This window comes from Onychostruthus taczanowskii, unplaced genomic scaffold, assembly GCF_017590055.1.
Source record: "Onychostruthus taczanowskii isolate IOZ18803 unplaced genomic scaffold, ASM1759005v1 scaffold22, whole genome shotgun sequence".
Taxonomy (NCBI): Eukaryota; Metazoa; Chordata; class Aves; order Passeriformes; family Passeridae; genus Onychostruthus; species Onychostruthus taczanowskii.
Window position 1 is genome coordinate 6,204,368 of NW_024499462.1, and position 22,482 is coordinate 6,226,849.

Consider the following 22,482-nt stretch of genomic DNA (forward strand, 5'->3'; position numbering starts at 1 on the left):
AAAGAAGGTTTCATTTCTGTAAAGAAAATAGTTTTCAAACAGATTTACATGTTAAATCTGTTGAATACTACCTCTAACAGCTATATGCAAGTCTAAAATTATACATTTACGACCAGTGAGTTGACATATCTAATATTTTTAATAGGAATATGAAAACATCCCTGTGGGTTGTTACCAAAAGTTTATATTTCAGAAGAACCCTGCTATTCAGTTAGACAGTAATCATAGCTAATGTTTTCAGATACTAATGTTAATAAACACATGGGGTTTTTTTGTTGGGTTTGTTGGTTATGCTCAGCTTGATGACCACTTTGAGGGTTTTTTTTTTTTTTCCACAAATACATGAAGTTTTTAAACATTTTGTTTTATGATGACCACTTTGAGGGTTTTTTCCTTTTCCACAAATACATGAAGTTTTTAAACATTTTGTTTTATTTTATTTTCCAGGAAACAAAGGTGGAAAAGCCACAGAAGCATCCTTGCAGTCAAGCACCGAATCCTGTATTAGGCTTCACTGAACGGACTGAGCTCAGCATTTGTCAAGCAGAAGGGCTGGTCGCCCTGCACAGGAAGGATTAAAAGTGAACAATGACTCGATTGAGAGTTCATGAGCAATTGCTTGGAGCCTATCTGCTTATCATTCTCCATGTTCAAGGTAAATATAAACTAGTTCAAATAAGCTTATCTTTCTGATTTGTAGCAGACTTATGCTTTTTCCAGTGGTTGAAGTTTTTTCTTTTGGAGTTTCTTTTGCGGGCAGGTGACTTTACTGGCCTGATGTGTCATGGGATGCTTCCCTAAAGAGAAGGACATTCTAGTGGTCATTCATTGTAGTTTAGATTAGGTGTATTTTAGCAAATACTTGATTAGAAAAAATACTCAAAATGCCTAGTACACCACTGAGCAGGTTGGATGAGCAGCAGAAGTGAAGGTTTGACTTCCTGAATTTCAGTTCCTTCTGTATGTGAATATTTGATCCCCTTAACTTGACCCACTGAAGAACTTGCAGTGTGCAGTTCCCCACACCTTTTGATGCTCCCAGCAGTCTAGACGTACTATGCCATAACTAATCTAAATGAACTTTTTGTACCTAATTGATGGGCCAAGGTGAGGCTATGGACTATTCACAAATATCCTCGTTTTCCATTAGTGAAGGTACTCATTTGTGTGTCTTTTGTCTTTCCATACACCAATTATCAAAAAACTTCTGGAAATTCAGTTATCATTAGAACTTTAACTCCTCTGTCAAATTGGGTTGAATTGAAAATATACATCCCTGGTTGGGTCTCTGTGTAAGAGTGTATATTTTCAGAAAATAGAGAAAACAAATTTGGTACTGCCATTTAAATACTTGAATATAGAAGAATTTATATTCTTATTCCATACTTAGATCAATTACTGCTTAGTGAGTGCTTGATTTTGAGATGTGAGATTTACTATTTACTATGTGAGATACTTTCAAGAATAACAATTCAATGAACCCATTAAAATGGGGAGAGGAGGAAGCCTGGTAAGTACCCAAATGCTGATCTTTTTGTTTTGTTTCTGGTGTGAATCTGCAATATTAGATTAAAGGATATAGCAGAGCTGTCTCTTCAATATCTGGGCTTGATACATCCATTCGGACAGAAATAGCCTAGTTTGGGTATACTTGAAGTCTGTAGTAGATTACAGATATTTGCAGGTAGCTGTAAGGTGCTTAGATTAGGTAATGGGAATAAACTAAAGAAAGTTTCATTGAGAAATTAAGAAAGAAGTTTTGACTGAATGTGGTTAAGTATTACAACAGGCTGCCTGGGCAGGTAGTGCAATATTCATCCTTAGAGGTAGTCAGAACTTTACTGCAATGACGGAACAACCTGGTCTGATGTAGAAGTTGGTCATCCTGCTTTGACCAGGTGGTGGTACCAGGTGACTTCCAGAGATCTCTTCTTCTCTAAAATACTCAGACATAGTGTTTTGCTGTGGAGCTTGTTCTGTTTGTATTCAAGCAGTTTTACTGCTTCTGGTGGAAGAGACCAGCTTCTTCCCTTGTTCCCTTGAGGAGGCTGGGAGTAATATGCTTTGTTCTTTTTGCTGAAGCCATGGTTACTCCTCTGCATTAGCCAATATTTAGCATTTTAATAATAAGCAATACCAACTGAAGAGGTTTTTTTCCTCTCCAGATTCAAATAGAAATAATAATACAAATATGCAAGTCTTCTAGTGGCTTAAAATTAAATTACATTAACTCCTTCCATGATTACAGTGATTAATAACAGTTCAGTAAATAACTTCCAGTGAGTAATATAGATAAATTAAGTTTAAAGACTGAGTATTATTTTTCAGCTTCAAAAGAAAAAATTTCCTTATCTTAGAAATTTTCCTGACTTTCAAATTAATACTGGGAGGGAGTTCTGAAAGCCGTGAAAAAAGTTGAGCTTATTGAAATGTTGTTAGTTCTTTGCAAGTTGCCTAAGGGCTTTTCTTCAAACATATGAAATATGCTTGGTTTCCAGGGGTGGTGAGGAAAAAGCCAGTCAAGTCTCTCTGCATTTCACTAGGTTCACGGGGGAAAGAATTAAGATCATAGTCAAAAAGCATTTGACATTTTTATAGGAAAGAGACAATCTAAAGTGAAAAGTTTAAACCATTGAAAAAGTAGTTTCAACTAGGAAAATATATGCAGGATGTTAGAAAAATGTATCATAAAGCAATCAACAGAGGTGAAAAAAGATTCATTAAGAAAAATTGAAGAAAATTTGTGTGATTTACAGAAAGAGGAAGAAAAAGCAGAGAAAGTAAAAACCATTGTGTGTACTTTCATTGTCTGGCATCCAGGTTAATGGCTTGCTCTCTTGGGGTTTTTTTGGAGGCTTCTTCAGAATGTTAGGAATTTCAGAGCTTACCAAGACCTGAGAGAATGATAAAAGCAAATGTGTCTGTATAGCTGCATGTATAAATACATACCAGATTCCTTAACAGGTAACTTGAAAAAGCAAGTGGATGCATGTGTTGATTACTGTGAAAATATTCTTACAGTAACAACAGAAACCAGAGGCAGTTCCATGACATTACTGGTGAATAGCTGCAGTTTCTCAGGTTGGTAATACGCAGCAGGGGGACCCAGTGGTTGCCCGTTGAGTTGTATCTTTGTAGCTTTGGGACTTCTTTATTTACTTTGAGAAATAGTCAGAAATAAGCCTGGGTTGCAGATGGCCGGATTTAATAGCAACCTCTTCAGTTGAAACATTTTATATTTCCTTTCTTGCTGTGGAAGACCTTTGCAGTGTTTTTAAGTCTGTGACTTGCTCTGCATCTTCATCCACTTCCTTTTTCTGATCAAAGGCAAGAGGTCTTGGGCTTCAGCCACACTTGTGGCTGCACTAAACAGGTTTTGTCTTCCCGGTAGTGCAGGGTTTTCAGGCAGAGAACTACTTTTACTTTCGAGTATTTCTTTGTTGTTATAGTGCATTGATGAGCATGTCTGATCAATATATGTAGCAGTAATAAAGTGCTTAACATCTACTTAAACATGTTCTCATAAATTTGGTTCTTCATTGCTGGCAGTTTACTTCCCATGTGGTTCATCACATGTTTATGTATTCTTCAAAGACACCACAGAAAACCAGTATTTTAATCCTTGTAAATTAGTTGACTAAAAATGTATTAATACCACTTGATATGCATAAAGATGTATTAAAAGTCAAATTTAAAAATGATTAGTGTCAATATTAAATATTAAAATGGATTTAAAGTTGCCGCTGTTACTGAACAAAAAAAACCTGTTGATTTTAGTTCACTGCTCTAATTACTTTTATTCAAATACTTGATATATATGAGGTATATATTAAGATACATTTTAAAAACTTTATGTACTTTCTCAATTTCAGATGAAGTAGTTAACTGAATTTGAATGTATAAACTAATCTGAAACAAAATTCTAAAATCTATAGAAGGAACTTACAGTTGTCAGTAGCTGATTCATTACTTGAAAACACTGGTTCTGTTTATTAGTGATTTGCCCAATTAACGGCTGCATATGTCTTTGAAATATGGGCAGCAACCATGCTCTTATAAATTTGTCTGAGTAAAATTCTTCAAGGGATTATTTAAAGTTGATCTATTTCTTTATTAAAAAGTCGCATTTAGTTTTAAGTAACTTTTTTCTTTAAAAGCCCTTTTAGTTTAAATTACAATGCAGTGTACTTTTAAGAAAAATGCACAAAATTTCCAAGTCTCTGACTTTTATATTGAGTACATAAGAACAGAGCAGTCTTCAGAAGTGCCTTTTGGGGAAGGGAAATGGGAGCAGAGGTTGAGGACTGTGGGTTGGGAAGCAGAGGAGGCAGGGGCTGCCTGTCTATGTTGTGCACTGATGTAGCTCCTGGGAGAGCTGGAAGGACAGGAGGGAGGTTTTAAACCAGTAGTCTGGGAACATGCTGTGATTTTTAGGAACCAGTTCTGCTAGATGGAGCTACCTCTAACATGCCTGGTCTTTGGAGATCACAGCCTTGATATATAAAAAAGCACTATAGGGAGAATTATGCTTACAACGCCAAACACAGAGTTTGGAGAAGCATTTAAGATATTTTCTTTGTACTCATACAGTTTTTCTGATTTTTAAAAAAGTTATTTTGTCTTTGAAAAGAAAGTGCTAGTATTGTATTCAAGCTGTGTCAGTTGTACTGAGGTTTAATTCACATAACAGAGCATGTTAAATCATTAGGAAAGTTTGTGATAGGCAAAAAGGTGAAATGTGCTTACTGGAGTGGGGGATTTTGCTGTATCTGTGTCCTAAAGCAAGAAAAAGTAATTTAGAACTACCACATTAAAATGTCAAGGTATGGCTTTTTCATGAGCAAGGCATATCTAACATAAAGAGCTCTGATACAACTTTCATCTTTGATGAAAAGAGCCCAGTGGCATCAGCACCAGCAGGGAGGCAGGTAAAGGGGCTCTTCTGACTAAGATTTTTCTTACTTAAATATTGAATTTCTTGGACTTTACAAGTGTGGATCACAGTAGCTACAAAGAAATGCCTCTAGCACTGTATATCCTTTAAAGGATAATGTGGTCTGGAATAGAAATGTTTTTATGGGCAACACCTATATTATGAACTCAGAAAGCTATCAAACAACTTGACTGCTATAGGCCATATTGGACCTTCCTTTGTGGAGAAAGAGAGGATACAAGTAAGTAAAAAAATTGTAGGCATAGTTTGACTTTTGCATTTGTCTTCTTACACTTACTGCTGTCTCTGCATTTCATAGAGCTGGTTTTTTATGGGTCACACAAATCTTTTCTTAGATCAGAAGACTAAATGAAATTATATCTGTATCCTGGCATTAAGTTGCAAGCAGGTTAACTTGGGTTTTAGTGATTAGTAACACTGCAGTGTCACGCACAGCACATTTTTAAGATTTATCCATGTTAATATTCATATTTGATGCGTGCTTTCAAGTAGACTTAGATTTCTAACCTAGTGAGATTTTTAATATCCTGTGCTTCTTTGAAATACATTTTATAGTCTTAACTTATTTTCTGTGACTGGAAGAAGCAGTGCTTTGAATAATTTATATTTTTGTTCAAAGGCTGGATATTATACATTGTCAGGCATTGTTCTAACCATTTGTTTTATTATTAGCTTTTTCAATTTTTATTTATTTTATTAAAATAAAGTTTAATTTTAAACAGAAAACCATTTAAGTGTTGTCCTGTCTGTAACAGTTGTTCACACTTGTGGAAATCTACAATGCATGCAGTGTATGATGGGGCAGAGCAGAAGACAAAATCAGAACTTGAAGTCCCATCAGCTTTTTTCTCATCAGTGTCTTACACTGCAGTGAAGTTAGGAGACTGTTCCACCCTTACTCTGATATTTTTTTGAATGTTGTAACTTTGTAATGCAGTAAAATGCACAGAGCAGTTTGTATGTTTAGAAGTCTATGATACTGTCGTTCTCAAGGCTGGATGAACAAGCTAGAAGTGATCCAGGATCTTGAACAATCTCACCAGTGTGTGATAGCTCATTTGTTGCTCTTGTGTATTATTTTGCCCCACCAGCTCTGTGCAATTTGCAGGTGGAGGTTAGGAAATGGTGGAGAGGAAGCTTTGCTGTGCCTGGAGTCTCTGACTGCTGCGTTTCAGTGCACAGTACACTGCACTTACACCTTTGAAGGTTATGTGAGATTTGTGTATGTATGTTTCTTAGCTGTACTACAGAGTGACAACTGCAAGTGTCATGGAAAAGAAGAGATTAATTACATCATCAAGTAGTGTAGTGTCATGAGATCCTAAAATATGATCCTCCCTTTGCCTGTCCTTTTCCCAGGGGGAAGATGCAGCAGTGTGAATGTCTGAGAGCTGGAGCTCTGAGGGTGGAGATGTAAACCTTGGAGCAAGATGTTCTTTAGGCCTATCCTTAGTTCTCTCTTGTTCATTTACTCAGCATTTATTAACCAGGAAAAAATGACAATGAAGGATCCTGTGAGTTCAGGGCCTTCATTTGCCCTCTTAATATCGAAGGTGGATGGAAGCCAAGTCTTTCCATACTTGACTCCCATTCCCATACCCAGCAGCTTTAAAATGGACACTAATGAGTCTTGAAGTGCTGCTGCTGAATTGCAGTACTGCAGTAAAGGATACAGTTCGGTATCCTAGGTGTAGGCAATTAAAAACTGTTTAGTGAAGTAATCCCAAACTTCCTCCAAATTTTCTTATTCTCTTCCCTAGGTACTCAAATTTCTGTCTAAGAAGTGTTTTGCTTACATTCTTAGGAAGTAAAAATGCAAGAGTGAAGTGATTTTCTTTCTCCCCCCATTCTTTGTGCAGTTCAGGTATTACCTGTAAGATGAAAGCAGGCTACTATGGAGTTTTACATTACAAAAATAATGAAATTGTAGTCTGTTCTTGCTTTGAATAAAAATCTTTGCCTACAGAAACTGAACAAAAGACAAAGATGCTGTTTCTTTGAGAATACAGTTACCTGTTTTGGATTTTATATGGTATGTGCTTTTCATAAATCTCGTAATGCAATCCATCTTAATAATTGAAGAGGTAAAATGTATTTCATGTCACTTTTAGTATAAAAGGTTGGTATACCTGTAGTCATGCTTCAGTGTTAGTTTACAGGGAATTATACTGCCTTAAAAGATCCCAGACATGCACAAAAATGTTGTTCTTTCTGTTCTGAGCTAGGAGAAGCCATGCTTTAAGGGTTCCTTGGATTTCTTGTCTAATAAACTTAAAAAACATTGCATTCAGTGATCAGGGTAGGAAAATGGATGAGTGACTGTAAGACGCTGATCATAAAATACCATAAAGACTTTCAACATGTGGAATGTCCCTCAAGAGGGATTTATAACATCACTTGGGAAGGATACTGTAGTCATTCAACAGAATCAGAAAGACAATATTTGTACATATGCAGTGGCTTTTGCTTTAAATATTAAGTAGAATTACCTGTTCTCTGAGCAGGTAAGGATCTCCTTAAATGTGAATACAGAATGTTTTGTAATGTCTCTAGCAAAGTATTAAAATTACCTTTCAGTTTATGCTGGGAAGAAATATGTAGAAAGAGAGGGGGGTAGATGGAGGAGCTGTTTCAGTTGTGCAGGATTCTTCTTGGTTAAATCAGAAATACCTATAACCTGCTGTTATTCTACCATTGGGTCTTGTTTCTTGTGAACAGTCTGTACAGATCAGCACTATTTAACTTGGGCATTACTGAAATACTCTTTGAAGACCACATATTAAATAAAGCACTGCTCTGTGATTTCAGTGTTTAGGAAAATGGTGTATTTCTCAGGATATTCTCTTACTTGTATCCAGAAGAAGCAGAGTTGCATTATTTTGCTGCACTGGACAATGCACTGGGTGTGCTCTATTAACCAGATGAGGAAATCTGCAGGTCTGCTATTTTCAGTACAGTAGGATCAAATTTCACAGGTATTTAATTGGCACTTGTCTGAATGACATAGTGGATGTTACAGTGATGTAGAGTGATGCAGAGGGCTGTATCTGCAAGAGATTTTAATCAAGTTTTTCTGGACGTGTTTCAAGCAAGGTACAACAGGACACTAATATTCTCATCACTCTACAGCTTGTGTTTGCTGGGTTTGACAGGAAGCCAAAGAATCTGTTCGAAGACACTCTTGAGTTTTCTGCTTAGGTTTCTTTTCCTTAGAAAAATTGAAATTTAAAAATGAAATTTTTATTGTGACCTCAATTTTTTTACTAATAATTGAATTCGTAAAAGCTTCTGCTGGTCCTGACTGGCTGCTGGCTTATCTTGCCAACATTGACCCTCACACAGAGCCTTGCTGTAATCTGTGTCAGTGCAAGTGATAGTTTGTTCACAGCTCTTCTATCTGTATTTGATTTGTACCTTGAGGATTTAGAGCCAAGGTGGTGGACAGAAAGAGATTTCTTTTTGGTAAAATTGCGTGTGATAAAGCTGAAGGAGATAGGTAAAGATGTTCTCATCTCATACAGTAATCACATAGCATATTCCAAATGAGGCAGATAACATTCATCATTTTTGTTCTGGATGTTCTTCACTAAGAAGGAAAGGGATATTTTCTTCTGAATGCATGCATTCACAAAAGCTCTTTAATAATATGATCAAGAAAGAATGGTGTTTAACTCTGCTACTGTTGAGAAACTGAGGGGTACTTGGAACATGATGCAGCCCTGTTTCTGTTCTGTGAAAGCTCGTTTGGATGGATGTTCGTGTCATTTACTGAAATTTAATTTGCAAACGAGATTTACTTTAGCTGTGTTTTGAAGTCCTAATGCATACAGAGATCAAAAAAACCAAGAGATTTTGGAGTTATTACTGCTCTTCCATGAGACTGTGAATCCATAAAAAAATTACTTCAGAAAATTAGAAAATTGCATATTAAGTATGTTCAGCCATGCATAAAATTATTCTTGTTGTGGTTATTAAGCCGTCAGCATTTTGGTTTTCTGAACACATGAATGAGAGAAGCTTTCTTCAGAAAATTCTAACCAGTTACACCACTGCTTTCCTGCCCTCCCCGGAAAAGACAAAATATCTTTCTGTTTATATTGATTATATATGGTTGGAAGATCTCCTGTTAAGGTACAAAATAACTTAGGAGGGTATCGCTAGAATAAAATTATTAACTCAGATTTCTATAATCTTGGGAGAGGAGATTGCCTTGTATATTTCAGTTATAAATATAATTATTATTGTCATATTTTAACTATAAAACTCTTGAGCAGTTTTCAAAGAGATGCAAACTTTTTTTGGTTCTATTTTTTGTGTCCAGGTCAAAAGCCAGACAGCATGCTTCATGGTACAGGAATGAAGACAAATTCTGACCAAAAGAAACAAGCAAATGGAGTAACACTTGCGCCAGAGGACACCTTACCTTTTCTTAAATGCTACTGCTCAGGACATTGTCCAGATGATGCTATTAACAACACATGCATGTAAGTGTTGCATTCAGGATGGAGAGGCTCTTTGAAGCATATAATTTTGGATTTTGAGAGAGCAAACTACTTCTGAATGCTGACCCAGGTTCTCTCAGGAGGTCTGACCGTAATTGATTATGTTCTGTCAGTGCTAAAACCCATGGTCATCTCCGTTTTCACCACACCTTAGAATAATTTACAACTGGTCATTTTAAGCCTAGCAACTGCTTTGAAGGACAGAGGTTTTAAGTAACCCTGTGGTATTTTATAGCTGGGTGAGTATTAAGTGACCCAAATCTAAGCCTTCTGACATGACCACCTGTTTACCTATTTCTTCACCTAGTAGTCAAAAAGGTAGTGTAAACAACAAGGCCATTTACTGAGAATTGTACTTGTTACATGAAGGACTATGAAGGAAAGGCAGGGGAAAATAAAGAAAAGCCTGTGGACATGTAGAGACAGGAGGGAAGTTTTATCTTTGATAGGTATAAGAATCCTAACAGACTCAAGCATAGGTTATGTGCTTGCTTAAGGTGTTTTGTTTTTTTTTTCATGTCCTGAAACATCCTTCTTTTTCTTTTTTTCTCTCCATTTGCAATTCCATGTTCAAGGCCCTTCTGTTTTCTTCCTTAAGAATTAATATACACAGTTGAAACATATTACTTGCTCCTGTACTTTGAGTCTTCACTTTAACATTCAGTCTCTCTAAGGTGTCACTTGGCAGTTTCTGTGGAACCCAAGGAGGTAGAGTAAACACTGCTGTCTTTTTAAATGTAAACACAGGCAGTAACTTACAAACAGTTTTGAGCTGAGAAAATGTTCCAGTATTTGTCTTTTAAGCCTCTTGGTATTTATTTATTGGATTTTATTGCCCTCTAGTGTTGGCAGTCTGTATAGGTCTTACTAATTTTTGTCTGACCTAGCAGCTGATAGGCCATTATGCTCATAATGAAGCTATTAGTTAAAAAACCCACAGTGTCTACGTGCAGGGTACCTTATGGCATTATGCTTTTCACATTTGCATTTCTTTGAATTAGTGTAAATAGATTTTTGGCAAACAAAATTATTTCTAATTTTGTTTTTCTTAGTATCTATGTTGAGGGAATTAATGAATATTTGTGAGAAAGCATCCCTGTAGTGTTCTATTCGAGAATACTGTGGGGGTCTTTTGTTCTCAAACTGGATGGTAACTACTCTATTAAATAGTTTTTCTAGAAGTTTTCATTCTAGAATTCTTAATAGGTTCATGGTCAACTAATGCTGAATATTAAATGATAAACATGCTGGTCAAGCACATGTGATATGTTTATTGCAGAACTAATGGACATTGCTTTGCTATCATTGAGGAGGATGAACATGGAGAACCCACGCTTGCTTCTGGCTGCATGAAGTATGAAGGTTCAGACTTCCAGTGCAAGGTGAAAAAATGAGATTTATACCAGTGCCATACTTTCTTTCATGTTTATGCCACTCCCTTTTTTATGTGGCATTCTGAGGATGCTTCTAAAGCAAATACTGCTGCTGTGATGAGTATAAGAGAAAAACTTCTAAAGGGATTGTGTTTTTTGTCTTAAGAGCAGTATTTGTTTAACATATGGTTAACTGGTTTTGGCTAAGCTCAAGGTTTTTCCCATATATGAAATAGCAACTTAAGTAGAAACTGTCTGTTTCTGTGCAACAAGTGGAAAACATCTCATGAAATATAAAAACAACGCAAGATCAAATGTAGGCTCAGAGATTAGATGATGTCTGTCTGCCACTGCAGAGTGATCTCATACATGAAATGGTGAGGTTGAAGTGCCTTTTGAATAAAATAGCTTGCACTTTTATCTGTGCTATGTTGTAGCTGTAGCATCTCCTCTCCCTGCTTTAGCTTCAAAGTCTGAATGTTTATTGAATTCTCCTTCAACAGGACTCGCCTAAAGCACAGTTGCGCCGAACGATTGAGTGCTGTCGCACTGATTTCTGCAATCAGGATTTGCAACCAACACTACCACCTCTTGACAGTACAGGTAAACACCTCCTGTATGTTTACACTGCTAAGGAATGCTATGTAGGTTCTGTTCTTCCTCATCAACAGTAAAAGTAAGGAGACAATGTAATTACAGTATTGCGCAGATCTGGTTTTTTCCATACTCAGTAATTTTTATTTAAAGATCTGTACTACTCTTCATTTTCTATTTTCAGTTTTCCTTTTTTACCGCTTTCAAGTTAATCTTTTCCTTGATCAATCACTCATGGCATTTTTATTCTTGTTCTTAATACGTTCATATCTTGACTGCATGTGATTTTCTGATCTGTTTTTGTTCTGTTTCCACAGTCTGATCTCTTTTTAAAATGTTTTTCTTAGTCTCTGCTGTGCTTTTACCATTATGAATGCCATCATAAAAAAAACTATTCAGACCTTGTTAACACCTCTTTATTGCAAATCCATTCTCTTCTTTCTGTTGTTCCCAGCAAAAATAGTTTGTTTTCTTGTGCTTACTCATTCATTGCTAGGCAAGTTGTACTGGTCTAACTGTTGCTTTATATCTTCTCAGAACCTTACTGCTCTAAATCCTTAATTTCTTTTCTAACGAACTAGCAAGAGTCAACCAAAACCAACAACTCCAAAATGTCAAGCTGAATTTTTTTTTTTTTTTGTCATCCAAATCAATTTATCTTTGCTTTTGTGGTATAAATACTTACTTTGATACACAATACATGAAACCATACCTAAATAAACTGTTTACAATAGATGTTTCATTAATAGACTTTGGAAACACTCTTTTTTTCCTTTCTATTTTTTCTTTCTTTTTTTTTTTTGTCAAATAGATGGACTTTTTGATGGCAGCATTCGTTGGATGGCAGTGTTGATTTCTATGGCAGTCTGCATAATTGTCATGGTCATCTTACTTAGCTGCTTTTGTTACAAGTAAGAAAGCACTTTCTTTATTGGCAACATTTTTAATTTTGCAAATCAGTGTAAAGAGAACAGTTATTTTGCTAATGTACTCAGTTAATCGTTTGTACACTGGAAATAGTTGTAACCTGATTTCACATTTTAGCAGTTTCCATCACTAGGTAAAATGAAATGTTCACAGCAGACAGTTTAAGTGAGTTTGATCCTTTCCTCTGGGTACAAAATATTTATAGTTTTGCAAGCTACACATAATTTCGATGCTATAGCAGCTGGTAAACAGGAATATCATCATGCTTTTTATGCTTTTGGGTCTTCAGTCACTTTCAATAGTTAAATTTCATCTGCTTCTGAGATTTTCTGCTGAGTTTCAAAACTAAGTAATTATCCAGCTGAGCTATGGCACTTCATTCAGGTGCTTCTGTTAGCACCAGCCCTGTGCTGGAGGTGATCACTGTTCTAGCAGTTTCCAAGGCTTGTGTCAGCCTCAGCTGCTGTGATTCAAGGTTGTCTGTTCATTTAACGAAGTCAGCAATGTTGTGCTGGTAACTCTGGCTGAGAGTTGAGTATTAAAAATGGTGGGTTTCCCCCTCACTGATAATCACCTGACAAACCTGTACATGCATTACAACAGATTCTTAACATTAAAAAGCTATATAAGTTACATTTCAGGAAAGGAAAAAAATACAGTAATATCTGCTTCTCTTTTTTTTTCTTTTGAGAAAGTGTGTATATTTAAATAGCTCCTTTCCTAGAACAGTTTGCTACATGTTTTAAGTGTTTTGGAGTTCAACTTAACTGCTGTTACTTTTGCAGGCATTACTGTAAGTCGATGGCAAAGAGGCACTGTTATAATCGTGACCTGGAACAAGATGAAGCATTTATTCCAGCTGGGGAGTCATTAAAAGACCTTATTGACCAGTCACAGAGTTCTGGGAGTGGATCAGGGCTACCATTGTTGGTAGGTCATAAACTTGAGATTTTTCTTCAGTGAATTATTATCTTCACATAGTTAATTAAAATTGTGTGAAATTAGCTATGTTAAAAAATCTGTTGGCATCAGTAGAATTCAAAGCAAACTTAGAGCCTACAGCTATTAGGGTAAAAATACAAGAAATGGCTAATGTAAGGATCAAATTGAGTGAACTCAGAGATTTTACTTTCTTAGTATCCACTGACCATTAAAATAGAAAAGCCAGAGAGGGACTTCTTACAAGGGCATACAAGGGGAAATGGCTTTAAACTGAGAGTAGGTTTAGATGGGATATTGGGAAGAAATTCTTCACTGAGGATATTGAGGCACTGGAACAGGTTGTCACAGAAGCTGTGGATGCTCCATCCATAGCAGTGTTCAACACTAGTCTGGATGGGGCTTTGAGCAACTTGTTCTAATGACAAGGGGTTGGATGATCTTTAGGGTCCTTTCCAGCTCAAACCGGTTTGTGATTATTATTCATAATTTTGTTCATTCACCATGCTATATAATACTTGCATCAAAATTAGCCAGTGAGACAGATGACTATTTATAAATCAGAAATAAAGTGCAAGAGAACATACCCTTCAGTTAGAAGTTGAGTTGTCTTAAGTATTTTGGGAGTTCTTTTATACATTGGAGGCGGCAATAATGAGTCCAAAAGTGGAATGTAAAAAATTTCATGGAACAAATTTTACAATGGTATCAAACTTTAAAGTAATCCAAGCTTGACACTTGACAAGCAGCCTGGCCAGGTACTTTTATTTAAGTGGTATGTTTCCCTCCTCCCTCTAATACCCTTTTTTTTTCTTTTTTTTTTCTTTTTTTTTCTTGTCTTCCTTAGGTTCAGCGCACTATTGCCAAACAAATTCAGATGGTGAGGCAAGTTGGAAAAGGACGATATGGTGAAGTGTGGATGGGCAAATGGAGGGGTGAAAAAGTGGCAGTCAAAGTGTTTTTCACCACAGAAGAAGCCAGCTGGTTCAGAGAAACAGAGATTTACCAAACTGTTCTCATGCGACATGAAAACATCCTCGGTAAGGCAGCAGAACCTGCCTTGGCTGCTGGAGGGTGGAGGACAAGCTCTTAGTGGGTGGCTTGAGGGATCTAAGGCAGCTTCTGTGGAATCACCAGATGGGTTATTCCCTTAATGTGCTCTAATAAAATGTTACTCAAAGTGTAGAATTTTGCTGCTTTTGGTTGGAAATATATCTGCAGTCTCTTTGCTGGAAGGCTGGACTGGTAACCTCACATACAGTTAGAATCACAGGTTCTATGGTGAGTTTTTATAAGGACAGCATGTATTTTCTGCTACAGTACAAGAAAATGCAGCTTTAGGAATTATCACTAAATCTATAACACAAAAATTTTATGTACCTTGGTTTGTACATTTTGTAGGTTTCATAGCAGCAGATATTAAAGGCACTGGCTCCTGGACACAGCTTTACTTGATCACGGATTATCATGAAAACGGATCATTGTATGATTTTCTGAAGTGCACTACTCTGGACAACAGGGCTCTGCTCAAACTGGCCTATTCTGCTGCATGTGGCCTGTGCCACCTGCACACAGAAATCTATGGGACACAAGGCAAGCCTGCAATTGCACACAGGGACCTGAAGAGTAAAAACATCTTGATAAAGAAAAATGGAACCTGCTGCATTGCAGACTTGGGTCTTGCAGTCAAGTTTAACAGGTAACAAATCCTCTGTCATGGGAAAACTTTCATGTCATTTTTTTATTTAATGCACCAGATACCCAGTTTAAAAAGGCAGATGGAATCATTTGGTTGTGCGTTTTTGGGGTTTTTTTTCCAGTTTTGAGGGTAAAATGTAGTTCTTGAAAGCTGATAAACATCATGATGAAAATAGGTTGTTAAGAAACAATAAAAATACTCTTATGGAAAATAAAAAGTTTTGTAGAGGAAATGGAGACTAATTTTTTAATTCAAAACTAGCCTTTCATAGTAATTGCAATCGTGTAAATTCTTTCATAGGAAATTTGAACAGCATATAGGTAGTTGAAACTTAATTGAAGATGCATTACTTTAATAATATTGTTAAATACCTTTGTTAGTTTAAGTTCTATGGAGACAGAGACTTGTCTTTTTAGTGGTTGTGCCATACAGGATTTCACACCTTGTAACAGTCCACAGTTCAGTAACTTGCTAATGTTTTCATATAGTGACACAAATGAAGTTGACGTTCCCTTGAACACCAGAGTGGGAACAAAACGTTACATGGCTCCAGAAGTCCTGGATGAAAGCCTGAATAAAAATCATTTCCAGCCATACATCATGGCTGACATCTACAGTTTTGGGCTGATCATCTGGGAAATGGCTCGGCGCTGTGTCACAGGAGGTAAACTTTTAAATGTTCTGGATAAAATCTACCAGACCCTTCCCTCATTCTAGCAATGCTTCCCCAGGAAATAATATAATTACCTTGCTGTGTCATTAGGCTTGTATTCTTTAAAAGCAGTAGTAATAGTCTGACAAATATTTTTGTGACTCATCCTGGCTTTTCTTTTACTCTTCTTTTGTATTCTTATGCATCTTCATCTGTATTCTTCTTCCATCTTATGTTTCTCTATGCTTCTTTGTAGCATGTAGTAAATTAGAAAAAGCTAAAGCTAGCATTTAGTATCAAAATCAAAGGCACTGCAAGGAATCATCATAGCTACTAAAGTTAATAATGATAATATTGGAGCTTTTACAGTAAATTATTGTTGTAGTGGAATTTTCAGATTTTTACCACAGTAAAACTCACAGTGTGTTGAGTTTAAACTTGGCAGAAAGTTGATTTTTGTTCCTGGCCAAGGAAATCTGAGAGTAGATATGTGGATTTGTTTATTGTAATTGTTCCTAATCTTTCACAATTATCTCCAGGTATTGTTGAAGAATACCAGTTGCCATATTATGACATGGTGCCAAATGATCCATCCTATGAGGACATGAGGGAAGTGGTGTGTGTCAAACGCCTGCGCCCAGTGGTGTCGAACAGATGGAACAGTGATGAAGTGAGTGTGCTCAGAGGAAAAGCTGCTTCAGTTTGTTCATTAATATGGGGTGGCATTTTAGTTTAGTAAATACTAAAATGTTGTCAAGTAGGACTGCATTCCCACATTCTGATACTTTGTAAACTTCATAGCAGTAATAGGAGAAAGACATGCTTGAGATCAATTCAAAATACTGTACTTTTTTATGTATCTTTTCAGTGATCTAGGGGGAAGATACCCTTAAGCAGCATGCAAGTATATGAATACTGCTCTACTTGAGATCATGTATTTTAGATAGTGGAACATATTCAGAGTTTAATTGGAGCTCAAACTTAAATTATTTTTAAATTCATTTTATTAGTCCTAATAGATATAGCTTATTGGTTTCTGGCATGATATTTCATGAAAGACAAAACAATTCCTTTGTGGATTTCCTCTTCCCTTTTTTCCTTTTTTACTGTTACATCCCAGGACAATCTGTGATATAACTAAAATACTCTCATTTATATGTGTTTTTAAAGGGCCACAGCTTGAACACAGTAAATAAGACATAACTATTTCACATAGCAAGTTACATATGCCATATCTATTCTTCCCCAAGTCCTTGACTTCTATGAATTACCAGTTTTCTCTTTTTTTTTTTTTTTTTTTTTTTTTTTTTTACTGCTGAAAGAACTGTTGTCATGTCTTCATTTTCCCTGAAAGAATTCTCTAAGGTTTTGCAGCCATAGATGTGGAGATATTTCTGTTTATTGCTGCCACATTTGTACCACTGTTCTTGAGTTGTACAGAGAAGTTCTGGTAATGCATCACTGAGAGACTAAATCAACACTGCCGTTAGTTCCAGCTACTGTTATACTTGGCAGTGAGGGGGTGGGATAAGAAGGATTGGCATGTGGATGTTGGGTTTGGGGTGTTTTGGGGTTTTTCCTTCAGTAGATCTCTTTATAATAGTTTTCTACCAACAATTTTGCAGAAAATTTGGAAGCTGCACATTTTTGGACTTGAAAGTTCTGTAATTTGAGCTTGACAGCGAACCAGAATTATAACTTTAAGCGTAGCAATTGTTACAATAATGTGCCTTTGTTTTTCCTTCTGCAGTGTTTAAGAGCAATATTGAAGTTGATGTCTGAGTGCTGGGCTCATAATCCTGCCTCAAGGCTCACTGCCTTGAGGATCAAGAAGACACTTGCCAAGATGGTGGAATCACAAGATGTAAAGATTTGACATAGGAAATTGACTTTGGAGAGCAAAGCTGGACTCCCTAGATCTTTTCACTCAAACGTGGGTGAGGAAGATAAAAATAGAGAAGAGGAAATAACTGAGATTCAGTATATTTTCTCAGCACACTTCTACAGGCTGCTAATGAAATCTTTCAGTACTTCATGGACCATGATACTGTATAGAGAGCCTCTATACACTACGTGCTACATATATGGACAGCCTTGAGAAAATACACGTTTTGTTTTGGTTTGAGCTGCATTGAGACTTCAATCATACTTAGTGAGTCTCCAGTAAAACTCTGGGTACTGAATTGAATGTTCAGATTACAGTGCTTTCTGTGAAAGCCTAACAAGCTATATGGATTCAACAGAGATGGAGAATATAAGCTTTTTTGGGTTTTTTTGTCTTCTACCTGATAAAACCTAGTCAATCCATACCAAGTTTTGGTGAAACAGCCTGTAGGTTATTAATCTGTTTGTGATACTACTCAGTTAAACTGTTCTTTATGCCTTTATGTGTGTGCCAGGATTATTTTGCTGTCATTTGGAATATATAAGAAACCATTTAAATGAACAAAGTTTTATGGTCAGGGCTCCATGCATTTTGTGGCTCCATAATCAGAGATTTGCTACTGAATCTTTTGCCATTAAGTTATCTTCAGAAATCTCAGTTTTAATTTCTTTGTCTTTTATTTGGTCACAAGGAGAACTGCAAAAATGTGAACCATTAATTAATTAAGAAATGCCTACCTAAATCTGTAAGGAGCTTGAAACAATCTCTTCTAGAGATGTAGGCTGCTTTGGTCATCTCACTTGCAGTCTAGAGAGAGCTTCATAATTGGATCCCTGAAATTTGTCATATTTTTTTCACAGTGCCACATGCAACCAGCATTTTTGCCATAGAATACTTTACATCTTAGCAGAAAGACTGATGGTGATGTGTGTTGCCTTCCTGCTGTATTGGGACTCTGATAGGTGTCTGTCAGGCTTTGAATTTCTTCCCACAAAGGAAGGGATTTGTCAGCTGTACCATGTGCTCTTTCATCATTTGACAAAACTAGGCAGAAGGTGAGTTTTGAAAGGCTTGAGAACAAGTCTGGTGTACAGACACAAAAGAAGGAAGGCAGGAAGCCCTGGGTGCTCTGAAGATCAGAGAATGCAGTAAAGGGTCAAGACCAGGAGAAGTGAGTGAGAACTGTTGAAGATCAGATCCACAGCGTGCAGAAGATTTGGAGCTGGGTTGCTCTGATGTAGACACAGGAGGCCACATCTGTGAGCCACTTAGTGGAAGTGAAGATTTGAGACAAGGTAAATCAGTGGGTGTTTTAAGTTCTAGTTAAGTTTGGGAGGAATGGCATTGAAATTAAGTCATGAAGATACAGTAAGTTAGCACAATTGCAAAACTTGGTTTTATTGTGCCAACTGTTGGACCTGCACGAGAAACTGAAGGTCCCCCATTTTCACCACTGACCCACACAAGGTGTATAGAAGCCAGAACCCTCCATGAGGTTACTGTAAAGTAGAACTATTGATTTATAACTCCTTTGGCACTTCTTCTTGGAAGTTAGAAAATAGTACCATAACTCAAGTTGAAGCTTCAAAGCATGAATCATCTGAAGATTGAACACACAGTATTGGAACCATTGAATCTATTTGATAATTTTAAGTGCCTATAATTTTGTACTGTAAATCTTGTTCTAGATAACTTTAAAAAGGGAAGTTATTTATACAGTGTGTTTTGTGCTTTAGTAAAACAAAATACAATAAATACCTAGTCCTAAGTACATCTGTACAATTAGATATATGCACACACACATGCCATAGTTGAGATCTGAAGAAAAAAGTTAAGAATAATACCAGAACTGATGAAATTGTTAAAACTTCAGATTGATTTATGCCAGATTATTTGTTGTCTTAAAATATTTACATAGAGATTGTTTTGATGTGTTTAAATTTCCCTTGAAAATACAACTGATACAAAGCAATGTAACACAGAAGTAATGTGATTTGTGAACAATTACAACATTTTAGCATGTTACCTTTTTGTTTTAATCCTGTAGATCCCATAATGTAAATGGTCAGGCAAAAGATTGCAGTATTTTTATTTTCTATTGTGATGTACAGACTTTATTTAACAGTTCTACATATTTTATAGAAAACTAGCTATTTCAAGGGACTTTTTTTTTTTTTTTTAATAAAGTCATTACTTTTGTTTAGTAATGCCTTTAAGTATTAATATGTATTCTGGCTGAGAAGTTCATAGGTATGTCAACTTTAACTTATTTGAAAACAGCAAGAGAATTACGATATTGTGCCACAATCCTCATGATAAAGGGCTTTTAAAAAAAAGTTTCTCCGTCCATTGCCAAGAAATTTATGATGATTTTGAAATTGTTAATCATGTCTTCGCACATAATTTTTGCACAGGTAGTTGGAAAATTTTTGGTATAAGCCAAAAAAAGTAAGGGATAAGCTTTTTTTTTCCTTCTCTAGAATTTTTATCAATAAGAAGGAAAAAATGTTTATGTAGGTACCCTGCTAGCTTAAACTTTCAGAGCATGGAGATCTGTCTAAATTAACCCCATCCTATGTAGAATATTTTGTCATTTCTTCTAGAATTTGCCACATCATCATTAACTGTAAACATGTTTTGTGAATTTTTTTTTTTTAGTTCATTTTTCCCAGCTCTCCAGGAAGCCCCTTCTGGAAGTATGAATTTCAATAATATGTAAATTTTCGCTTATTTTCTTTTCCATTGTTTGGGTATTTGCAAGGCAGCAATAGCATGGTTAGACACCTTAGGACCTAAATTGATTTTCAAGTTGCTTTAACATAGAGAGAGCCAACTGCTGCAAAGATGGTTTTTTGAGAGGGGAAAAAAAATCTTTTTTGCCTTTAACCTAATTTATCAGCACTTCATTTACTCTGTTCATACTCAAGTCTATCATGCATGTGTAGTTTTTGCTGTGCTGAACAGCAGCTTCCTTGATTCTGATACTCAACAAAACATTAACACTAAAGGATGTCTATATTGATACTTAATCATTTGGGTGGAAAAATGTGCTTGAAGCCAGCCCATTAATTTTTACTTAACTAAGCATAATTAAGACTCCAAAGGTAAGTTGTTACTTTATGCAATCCTGTAGTGTTCAGAAGCCTTTAAGGTCAGAGAGGGTAATACGGTTCTTCTGTTGGACTGTGATTAATCTCATTTTTGGTGGTCAAAATTTTAAGCATTTGTCATTCAAAAAAATATCCTCCAAAACTGGCAAATGTGGGTTTTTTTGTTTTTTTTTTTTTTTTTTTAATACAAAAATCAACTGTGTGGAAAATACCTTGGGGAGTATCAAGACTGTGCCTTGGAAGTTTTTAAATACTCATATGGAGGGATTTTTATGTTTATTGAACCTGTTCCATGTGATTTTAGATGGAAATAATTGCAGTCACTTCATTCTTATTATTACAGCAACTAAAAGCAAAGTTTTTGTGTTCCTGGTTAACTTGCAAATTCCACCAGGAATGTGGTATTCCTCTAGAGAAAATTAGGCGTACATTCTGAGTTTATTCTGAATTTTACTTAATGTAATTTTTCCTAAAGAAACAGTTTTCCCAATATCCATCACTTTTTCTGAATTATTTTCTTAATTAGCCTTCTTTGGGGTCTTGAATGAAATGTAAAATTAATATTTTAAGTTACCTCCATGGTAGTATAGAATCAAATTTTAGATCTTGATCTAAATGACCATTTGAATGTGTTTATAAAACAAATCATTTGGATACATTTCATCTACTCTGTCTTAACAGACTGTATTTTAATGGTCTAAAAGTGTTTGAAGAGCAGAGATATAAAGTTAATAAACATTCTTTTGCTATTGCAGATATTTTTAAAGGGAAGTTACATGCCTGTCTTCTGTGAAATATTAGAATGATTTAGCCTTTGTTCACTCTCCTGACAGTGCCTCTGAGTTAAGTCTTTATCCTGTGCCCACCGACTTTATTCCAAGTAGGGGTGATGTCTAAAAGCAGCTGGCAGTGTTGCACAGTACAGTACTTATGAAACCATGGTGCTCAGCCTTGGTTGAACAGCAGAAGTAGAGGGCACATTACTTCTGTTTTTTTCGACAAATATAATGTAATTGTTGCTTTGTGATATTTTCCTGTTTAATGCAATTCTAGAAGCCCACATCATGTAGTGATATTTGTGCTCTGACATGACATGCCCAAAATGAAATGTACTATATTGTATACAAGAAGAATAAATAACATTGTAGTTAACCTAGAGAAGATGTAAATAAAATATGAAAGAAGAGTGGAACAAGACAAATGGTCACACTCTTGTGTGTGTTATATGCCAGAAGTGTAGAATACTACTTTAAAAATGTAACACACTAATGTATTTTGTACAGCATCTGCTTTAGAAGGTGCCTTATTGAGTTTACCATGAATTGCTTGTTCTGTACACAGATTATGTCCAATGTATCATTTTTAAGTAAATAACCTTATTTTAGTACACATTAGTAATGTGTTTTGTTACTATAAGATTTTGCCTTAAAGATGTAATAACTTGGAAATCCTAATACTGTAACTAAATAATTCCCTACTTTTTCATACCTCGTTGATGGCTTTTTTCCCCCACAGTAAGTTGTTAATTACTGCTTTTATTGTTCAATGATATTGAAAATTATTTGGTGCTCTCTAAGTTCAAGCTCTTTATTCCTTGCACAATATTTAAATTTGGGTGCAACAGTGAAAAACAGTGTTTTCTTCTCCTGATTTTTATCCCTGTGTTACGGCAAAGCCAAAGGCAAATCAAAATCAAATAATACTTTTGTTTGAACATATACAAGTTCCCTACATGTTGGTTTTATCCGTATAAATTTGCCTCAAGCTTACCAGGTAAAAACAGAAAAAAATAAAAGGATGGGGAATTTTGTAATTGCTTTTTGTTCCCTCCGTGTACAACATTCTTT

General features: G+C 35.8%; 1 protein-coding gene across 3 annotated transcripts in view; it reads left to right on the plus strand.

Annotated features, from left to right (window-relative positions):
- Nucleotides 1-22,482, plus strand: part of BMPR1A (bone morphogenetic protein receptor type 1A) — a 75,657-nt gene that overhangs the window by 52,499 nt on the left and 676 nt on the right. The window contains exons 3-14 of one of the 3 annotated variants that reach the window (XR_005952705.1): nucleotides 448-655; nucleotides 9,276-9,438; nucleotides 10,736-10,838; nucleotides 11,333-11,432; nucleotides 12,235-12,334; nucleotides 13,136-13,280; nucleotides 14,137-14,329; nucleotides 14,691-14,988; nucleotides 15,477-15,652; nucleotides 16,180-16,310; nucleotides 17,391-17,792; nucleotides 18,386-22,424. Coding sequence is in view for 1 of the 3 variants with exons in the window: in XM_041405125.1 (XP_041261059.1) it covers nucleotides 589-655; nucleotides 9,276-9,438; nucleotides 10,736-10,838; nucleotides 11,333-11,432; nucleotides 12,235-12,334; nucleotides 13,136-13,280; nucleotides 14,137-14,329; nucleotides 14,691-14,988; nucleotides 15,477-15,652; nucleotides 16,180-16,310; nucleotides 17,391-17,516 (1,602 nt within the window). In the remaining 2 variants the exon portion in view is untranslated. Of the gene's footprint in view, nucleotides 1-447; nucleotides 656-9,275; nucleotides 9,439-10,735; nucleotides 10,839-11,332; nucleotides 11,433-12,234; nucleotides 12,335-13,135; nucleotides 13,281-14,136; nucleotides 14,330-14,690; nucleotides 14,989-15,476; nucleotides 15,653-16,179; nucleotides 16,311-17,390; nucleotides 22,425-22,482 lie in introns of those variants that run through there. The other 2 variants (XR_005952704.1, XM_041405125.1) reach the window with 2 other exon arrangements.